The following is an 8,418-nucleotide window of genomic DNA, read 5'->3' on the forward strand; positions in this document are numbered from 1 at the left end:
TTATCAAAGATATACCAGTTTGTGATATGATCATAAGAGGGTGGGAGCGGAGGGCACGTAATCCCTCATCGTAACTCCTCATAAAATACAGATCAAACTTCAAACTGGTAAGTTCTCGTTTAATCTTACTATTTTACTTCGGAGTCACGTGAGTGGCTTCGTGAAGATTTCAAAGCTCTGTGACCTCATGCCGTGGAACGAGTCCATGCTTCACAACTGCCTTGGGTATTGGGAGAGAGCATCATTAGTAAGTTTAAAAACACACTTATACAAAAAGTTGTGTGGTATAACGAAAAAATATATACATTTTTTACATGGAGAATCATAGCCCTGTAACCTTTCGGGCAAATTATATTGTTGAACGTAAAATGGTTTCTGAATACAATGATGGTTCCAAAAAATAACTGGTTTATTATAAAACCTTTGGAAAACCCTTTTGGATGACCATCCTGCCATTCTGAGGATTTGGTCTGTGGGTACCTCTAGAATTTTTGCTGCGGATGTTGCTGCAGCCCTGGTGGAATGAGAGTTAAAAAACATTAGTGTCTATCCCTGCCAACTTTAGGACATATTTGAGCCACCTTGATATAGTTTGGGCCGTGACCCTTTCATGCGGTTTCTTGTAAGAGATAAACAACAGAGATAAACATTCTCTGACCTCGAATGCTCTTAGCATATTCTATGTATTGTTGGATGTGTCTTGCTATACACAGTCGTTCGTCATATGGGTATACCATAAATTCAAACACTTGACCCGATGAACCTGGTCTGTTTTCTTTTATTAAATCCTGTATGACAAACACCAGTTTCTCGGGTGAGATGATCAGGGAGTCCAGGCTCAGTTTGCTTAATGGCTGGACTCGTTGTGCGGTAAATAACACCATGAGCATAACCATCTTCATGGTCCTTTACTGAAGTGACAATGCTGTTATGGGCTACCAGCTCGTCAGCATGTGTAGAACAACACCCACTTCCCAGATTTCGGAGTACCTGGTTTTCTTACCAGGGGGTGCGTTCCCACCGTGTGCCGCTCCGTTCCTTGTGATAGGCAATTGGAGAGTGCACTTCTGGCACTATTGATGGCACTGCAGCTCCATCGATTATCATAATGGAGGCTTGTTAAAATTCCAATACGGCCAGAATGTTCTTGGCCTTTTGGTCGAGGTTGTTGTCCAAGCAGTATATGCCCCATTTCTTGATGTGTCCAAGGTACTGCTTCCGTGTTGACAGTCTTAGTGCAGATGAGATGAGATTCATCGTCCTGTCTGACAGCCCCATGCCGTGTAGTGGGTCTTTTAGACTCTACAAATCAATAAATCCATAGTCTTATGGCATGGATGACTGCCCCCAGTCACTGGATGAATTAATAAATTTGGCTATGTTCATGAGGGAACATGGTTCTAACACCATCCCCTGTATGACCGAATACCATGATTTTGTAGGCCAGTCGGGTACTCTGAGAATTGCAGATGCCGAGTCCAGTTGAATTTTCCCTAGAACCCCATTGATGGGGCAGAACGGGGGAAATACATCACCCTATGGCTTTGTTTACATAACAATGCCAAGCTGGTTTTTGAATTTTAGTAAATAATATTGGGGCTGATGTTTGCCCCTCTTTTAAGTCAATGCCAGCCATATAGAAAAACCCAGCTGACACCAAGTCTTTATCAGTAATAAGAGTATCCATCTTAAAATGAATATCTTGAACGAATGTGTTTAGGGTTGAAAAATCAATGATAATCCTGCAACCCCACTCTATTTTATTTTTAATAAATATGTTTGATACAAATTCTAATGTTCCATGAAAAGTATGCTCAATCACACCTTTTGTGTACAATTTTTGTAGCACCATGTGGGTTTTTTGATTGTTTGGTTTATGTAAGTACAAAATGCCATTCTGGTGTATGTTGTACTGGGGTTATTGGGATGAGTAAATCCTATCAGATAACCCTGAATACTGCTGAGATTATATGAATCTGTAGTGATTATATACCATACATAACTGAAGTTTTGCAACCTCCCCTCCCCCACCATCGTGGGTCCCTTTTTTAACAGAAGAAACCACACCCACCTACCTCCATGGTTACCGGTGGTTGTGTTATTTCCTTGGTTTTTTGAAAAGGAGGTTCTGGTTTGATATCTCTTGTTCGGGGTTGTGTGGGAGGTTGAGGCTTCCGCATCTTCCAGGGTGGCCGCCCTGGCCATACCCTAAAAAAGTATCCTGCGGGTTATATTGATTTCTGGCACTGCCACTGGTATGAGCCACATTTTTTATGGCCTTGCCTGTGGCTGGTATCGTGCTCCAAAATAGGCCCTTGCGCTGGCCTTGATGAGCCCCAGTGTCTTGGCTTCGTCCACACACGGTTCTTTGTTTGCAAATGGTAGCATTTTTGGGATCCCAGTGCTGGCTGAATGGCAGCCTTCCACATGTAGTTCAGGTCATATTGCATATTACTAAACAGAGCTAGTGCGTCTTGATGGTCTTTGGTTACCTACGTTTAGTCCAGGGTGCGGGTGTATGCTATGATGCCTTCCGTCAATCCCTTTAAGGTTCTCTGGATCTTGAGGTCCTGGTTCCTGATGTTCGTCCCCATATGCTGCCAAATGCATTGGTTTACACTGGGCACCTGTAATGCCTCACCGTTGCCAGGTGGCAGATGTCTGGCCAGTCTCTGTAAATATTTCTTGTTGGCGTTTGTGGCCAGACATATAGTAATACTATTGCCATCCTGGATCCAAGTCTACCCATGTTTGACTTGGTTAAAGTAATCAGCCACCATGTCCAGCAGAGTCCCTGCTGTGTTAGGATCATGGGACGTTGTTTTACCAGGCTCTGGCCCATCAGGGTCCTGCCTACTCTTTTTTATAGAGTTAGAGATCTCTAGGGTCCCGCACGGGGTACCCATGTGGGGCTTACCTCCTGCCCACTTGTCTTTTGTTCTGCGGACCCCTCTTGCAGGTCAGCCCAGAACTGACCCGCAGTGCTCCCCTCTGATGGGGTAGAAGCACTGTGCAGCCCTCAAAAAAGGTACTGCTGCGGGTTTATCACGTTGGAGGAAGGCTCCATACACCACTTCTTTCTCCTCCAGCGCTCTCAGGCGCTGGTCGCCGGCGGTTATGCAAAGTCGGACCCTTCTGAGTCCACTAACTTGTTTGATTTGTGTCTAGCCTTACCGCTCGGCCGCATGGCTCTGGCCGGTGCAGGCCCGACATTGGGCACAGCTGATCCCACTACGGTTGATCCAAGTGCCGCTGGCTGCTGCTGGCTGCCCGCTGTTCCACGGTCCTCCTTCTCCAGCTTTGTCCTTCCTTCCGTGGAGTGGATATGGCCGGTGTGGAGGGCATCTGGCACAGCTGATTCCACCTAGTCCATTTCTTTAACCCGGCTCCAACGCTCTCAGCGCTCCTTGCTGCTCGTTTATCTCAGACCGCTGGGACCGACCCCGGTACTCACGGTACTGGTCCCTCGCGGTCGTTTCAGCCGGTCAACCCCACTCTAATGCCCTCAGTTCTGGGGACTCCTGCTTATATGGTCCTTAGATAAGGGACGTATCAGATTTAAAACTGATAATAAACAGCTACTATAGTTGATCTTAGCCAAAAGGCCAAGAAGCGATCACTTTAACTAAAAACCCGCTGGGACCGACCCCGGTACTCACATTACTGGTCCCTCACGGTGGATGGCAGCCAGTCAACTGCACTGCAATGTCCTTGGCCTCGGCGCTGGCCGTTAGCGCTGCTTCAAGCCAGACTCGCTTCCAAAGCGAGACTGGCATACTGCCCCAGAAATGAATTTGCCCCCTGTTGCGGGAGCGACGTCGGGCACAGGTGTTTTCCCCTCCGGGAGTCGAAGTGCCTTTGCTGCTCCTGCCGTTGTCGGCTGCCGCTGCTGCGGCTGCCGCTGCTGCTCCTGCCGCTGCCGCTGCCGCTGCTGGCTGCCGTTGCTGTTCTCCTGCCGGCTGCCTGCACTCCGCGGTCTTTCTGCAGCTTACATGGATCCGGTCCATGTTTGCACCTAAAGGGTAAGTGGAAGGAAACGCAGAGTCTCTTACCTGCTGTTCCCGACTTTTAATTTTTTCCCCTGGTGAACGTCGTTCCCTCCGTGTCGGGTTCGAGCCGCTCGGCCCGACCCCGGTGTTTACGGGGCTGGTCCTTCTGTTCCTAGGGACCCGCTAATTTTAAAAAATGCCAGAGCACTAATACAACCCACTGTTTTGTGGGTTGTTGGCTCTGTTTTTTCCCTCCACCCCGTATGGGGTGAAGTTGGCACTCGCTCCAGTTATGGGAGACAGTGGTGCCGACTTCCGTTGCTGGCTGACTGCTGCTGTAGAAACGGCAGCTCGTCAGCTTTCCTGGAAAGAATAAGAAAAGGTAAGGAATTTTCTTACCTGTTCCACAGCCCCAGGCCCATGTAGCGTCGGTCTTTGGGGCTGTGTCGGCTCCGGAGTGCTCCCTTGTCGGTATTTTCTTCCCGGAGCTAAAGTCGCACGAACTCCCGCTAAGGGAGACTGTCGTGCCACCGGCCGTTGCTGGCTGCCTGCTGTCCTTGTCGGCGCTTGCAGACTTCTCCCCCGCCAGCTTCCAACAGCCTTCTGTATAAAAAGGTAGGTAAAGAACGATGTTCACTTACCTTACTGTTGCAGGTTCGAAAACCCCGCCGTTTGGGAGGAACGTCCTTCCTCCCGACAATGACGAGTTGCAATGCGTTAGCGTAATGAAATGAAATGAAATGAAATGATTCAATTTATTGTCATTGTCAGTGTACAGTACAGAGACAACGAAATGCATTTTTAGCATCTCCCTTGAAAGGGAGACACAGGGCGTCGCGGTGTGCCCGCGCCTGCCGCCGTAACATTCCATTACAGGCAAAGGTGGGTGAAGTGTCTTGCCCAAGGACACAACGACAGTATGCACTCCAAGCGGGATTTGAACCGACTACCTTCCGGTCGCCAGCCGAACTCTTAGCCCATTGTGCTATCTGTCGTCCATGACACGCATGCGTTGTAAGCGGGTTCTTCACGAAGTCACTCACGTGACTCCGAAGTAAAATAGATTCATACCAGTATTTACAACACCAAGTAATTCAGAACAAAACCCACCCACTGAATACAAGTACAACAAATGTTCTTAAACATGTGGGCTGTCACGGTGGCACAGTGGTGGAGTTGCTGCCTTACTGCGAATGCAGCGCTGGAGACCCGGGTTCGATTCAAACTACAGCATGTCTAAACGGAGTTTGTACATTCTCCCTGTGACATGCGTGGGTTTTCTCTGAGATTCGGTTTCCTCCCACGCTCCAAAGACGCACAGGTTTGTAGGTTAATTAGCTTGGTAAATGTAAAAATTGTCCCTCGTGTATGTAAGATAGTGTTAATGTGCGGGGATCACTGGTCGTTGCGGACCCGGTGGGTCGAAGGGCCTGTTTCCACCGGGAATCATTAAAGTAGGTTAAACTAAACGTGTAAGGAGTGGATGCAAAAGCGGGATAACATAGAAGTAATGAGAACGGGTGATCGATGGTCGGCCTGGCCTGTTTCCATGCTGTATCTCTAAACTAAACTAAACTAAACTTAACCACACTAAGATGATGCGCAGGCAGCATCTGTGGAGAACATGGGTAGGTGACGTTTCACAGAGTGCTGGAGTAACTCAGCGGGTCAGGCAGCATCTGTGGAGAACATGGATAGGTGACGTTTCACAGAGTGCTGGAGTAACTCAGTGGGTCAGGCAGCATCTGTGGAGAACATGGATAGGTGACGTTTCACAGAGGGCTGGAGTAACTCAGCGGGTCAGGCAGCATCTGTGGAGAACATGGATAGGTGACGTTTCACAGAGTGCTGGTGTAACTCAGCTGGTCAGGCATCATCTGTGGAGAACGTGGATAGGCGAAGTCTGAAGAAGGATCTCGACCCGAAACATCACCCTTCTCTCCAAAGATGCTGCCTGTCCCGCTGCGTTACTCCAGCAGTTTGTGTCTATCTTCGGTTTAAACCCGCATCTGCAGTTCCCTTCTTAAGACTGATGTCAGGGGAGAGGGAGATACATAGATAAGGAAGTGCAAGGTGTGAAAACAGGACAAAGGGAATGGAGATGCAGGAAAATGTAGAATAGACCAGTGTTCGCTGGGAGAAGGTGACAACAAAGCAAACAGAGATAAAATGTATTCGGAGCCAGTAAGACTGGTTGAAGAACTGGGAAGGGAGGGGGGGGGATGAAGAGAGAGAGAGGGAAAGCAAGGCTTACTTGAAGCTAGAGAAGTCAATGTATAAGAAGGAATGGCAGATGCTGGTATAACCGAAGATAGACAAAAAGCTGGAGTAACTCAGCGGGAGAGGCAGTGTCTCTGGAGAGAAGCAATGGGTGACGTTTCGAGTCGAGACCCTTTTTCAAACTCAATGGGTGACGTTTTCGGGTCGAGATCCTTCATCAGAAATCAATGTTCGCTGGGGTGCAAGCTGCCCGAGTGAAATATGAGGTGCTATTTGTCTCCAGCATTGGACATTCTGCTTCACTTCATTGTCGACAGCAGGGACGTTCCGCTTGGTCATCATGGTCTTGAAGCGGAGGATGATGTGGATGGACAGGAAAACGGCGATACTGTCGTAGCAATCGGCAACATAGGTGTCCACGTGTTTCTGAAGGGGAATTACACACCGACCATTCTGATTCACAGATCAGGATCTTACAGAAACATATAACAATACTGTAGGGATTGGACAGGCCGGATGCAGGAACAATGTTCCCCATGTTGGGGGTGTCCAGAACCAGGGCTCACAGTTTAAGAATAAGGGGTAGGCCATTTAAATATGATCATGGCTGATCATCCAAAATCAATACCCCGCTCCGGCTTTCTCCCCATATCTCTGGATACCGTTATCCGTAAGAGCTAAATCTAACTCTCTCTTGAAAGTATCACGAGAATTGGCCTCCACTGCCTTCTATGGCAGAGAATTCCACAGATTCACAACTCTCTGGGTGAAATATTTGTTTTCTTCATCTCCGTTCTAAATGGCGTACCCCTTATTCTTAAACTGTGACCATTGGTTCTGGACTTCCACCAAAATGGGGAGCATTTTTCCTGCATCGAGCCTGTCCGCGGGGAAGGCCAAATGCAGGGGTAAATCATTTCTCTCCACCAGCGGCAAGAGTCTGCTTAAACTCACCAAGACAATGCTGAGGGTTTTACCCTTGATGGCGTTGAAGAGATCTTGAGCGGAGTTTCCGGTCACCATGAAGAAGTCACAGAGGAAGAGGTATTCACGACAGCTGTTGTCTAGAAGGCCGTAGTGCTGGCTCCGAAACAGGCTCTCAAAGGGGTACTGGGAGGGAGGAGAGTAACGTCACATCACAGAAGATAAGGCACAAAATACTGGAGTAATTCAGCGGGACAGGCAGCATCTCTGGAGAGAAGGAATGGTGACGTTTCGGGTCGAGACCCTTCTTCAGACTGATGCTTCTTGGACTCCCCCTGATGGTCTTCTACTCTCTCTCCACCTCGTTATTTCTAACTGTCGGCGTGACGTCGACCGTCGCAACTTTTCCACCCCCTTTATCTATCCTAACCTCACCCCCTCTGAACGTACAGCCCTCCGCTCACTACAGGCTGCAGCAACCCCGACATTATCCAACCCGTCTACAAGGGAGGTGCCGTGGTAGTCTGGCACGAGGACCTCTGTCTGGCTGACCTAGTCTAGTCTGGCAGACCTAGTCTAGCTGAGGCCAGGCGACAACTCTCAGACACCTCCTCCTACTTATCCAAGGTAGACACAAAATGCTGGAGTAACTCAGCGGGGCAGGAGAGATGAAATGGGTGACGTTTTGGGTCGAGACCCTTCTTCAGACTGATGTCAGGGGAGGGGGCAGGACAGAGATAGAATGTAGGTGGAGACAGTAAGACTGGTGGGAGAACTGGGAAGGGGAAGGGAATGGAGAGAGGGGAAGCAAGGGCTATCTGAAGTTAGAGAAGTCAATGATCATACCGCTGGGGTGTAAACTATGCATGCAAAATATGAGATGCTGTTTCTCCAAACCCGGAGAAAACCCATGCAGTTACGGGGAGAACGTACAAACTCCGTTTTGATAGCACCCGTAGTTGGGATTGAACCTGGGTCTCCGGCGCTGCAACTTTACCCCTGTGCCATCGATTCTCTCTCCACGGCCACTGCCTGACCTGCTAAGTGCTGCCAGCCCCGTCTGCTGGTTTGACCCTGGGGAATGGACAGTGGGGGGGGAGGGGTTGGAAATGGAGGGGGGGTAGCTCGCTTACCCGAGTGTCGTTCTTCTGTGCTACGTGGGGCACGATGATGGGGGCTTCCAGTTCCGATGAGGCAATCACGTTTCCACGGTTACCCAGGGTGAAGATGGTGTTCCTGTTCTTCAGCAATGACTTGGAGAAGGGCATTGAGCGGTGAGTCAACT

At 49.0% G+C, this 8,418-nt stretch overlaps 1 protein-coding gene and 1 pseudogene across 1 annotated transcript; both read right to left on the reverse strand.

Annotated features, from left to right (window-relative positions):
• Positions 1-3,513: 3,513 nt before the first annotated feature.
• Positions 3,514-3,617, reverse strand: LOC129715839 (U2 spliceosomal RNA; annotated as a pseudogene).
• Positions 3,618-4,018: 401 nt separating this feature from the next.
• On the reverse strand, positions 4,019-8,401 carry LOC129715838 (vacuolar protein sorting-associated protein 52 homolog). Its single transcript, XM_055665719.1, has 3 exons — positions 8,267-8,401; positions 7,164-7,319; positions 4,019-6,635 (listed from the first exon to the last, which is right to left on the reverse strand). The coding sequence occupies exons 1-3, from the start codon at positions 8,399-8,401 to the stop codon at positions 6,393-6,395; spliced, it is 534 nt and encodes a 177-aa protein (XP_055521694.1). The 3' UTR covers positions 4,019-6,392.
• Between the last annotated feature and the right edge of the window lie 17 nt (positions 8,402-8,418).

This window comes from Leucoraja erinacea, unplaced genomic scaffold (genome assembly GCF_028641065.1).
Source record: "Leucoraja erinacea ecotype New England unplaced genomic scaffold, Leri_hhj_1 Leri_1444S, whole genome shotgun sequence".
Taxonomy (NCBI): Eukaryota; Metazoa; Chordata; class Chondrichthyes; order Rajiformes; family Rajidae; genus Leucoraja; species Leucoraja erinaceus.

What these genes read in the sequence shown, in the direction of transcription:
- LOC129715838 (XM_055665719.1), bottom strand. Translation starts at nt 8,401, where the DNA reads ATGCCCTTCTCCAAGTCATTGCTGAAGAACAGGAACACCATCTTCACC. An exon ending in CACAGAAGAACGACACTCGG is followed by an intron (nt 7,320 to 8,266) that starts GTAAGCGAGCTA and finishes CCTCCCTCCCAG; the next exon opens with TACCCCTTTGAGAGCCTGTT. An exon ending in AAACCCTCAGCATTGTCTTG is followed by an intron (nt 6,636 to 7,163) that starts GTGAGTTTAAGC and finishes ATTCCCCTTCAG; the next exon opens with AAACACGTGGACACCTATGT.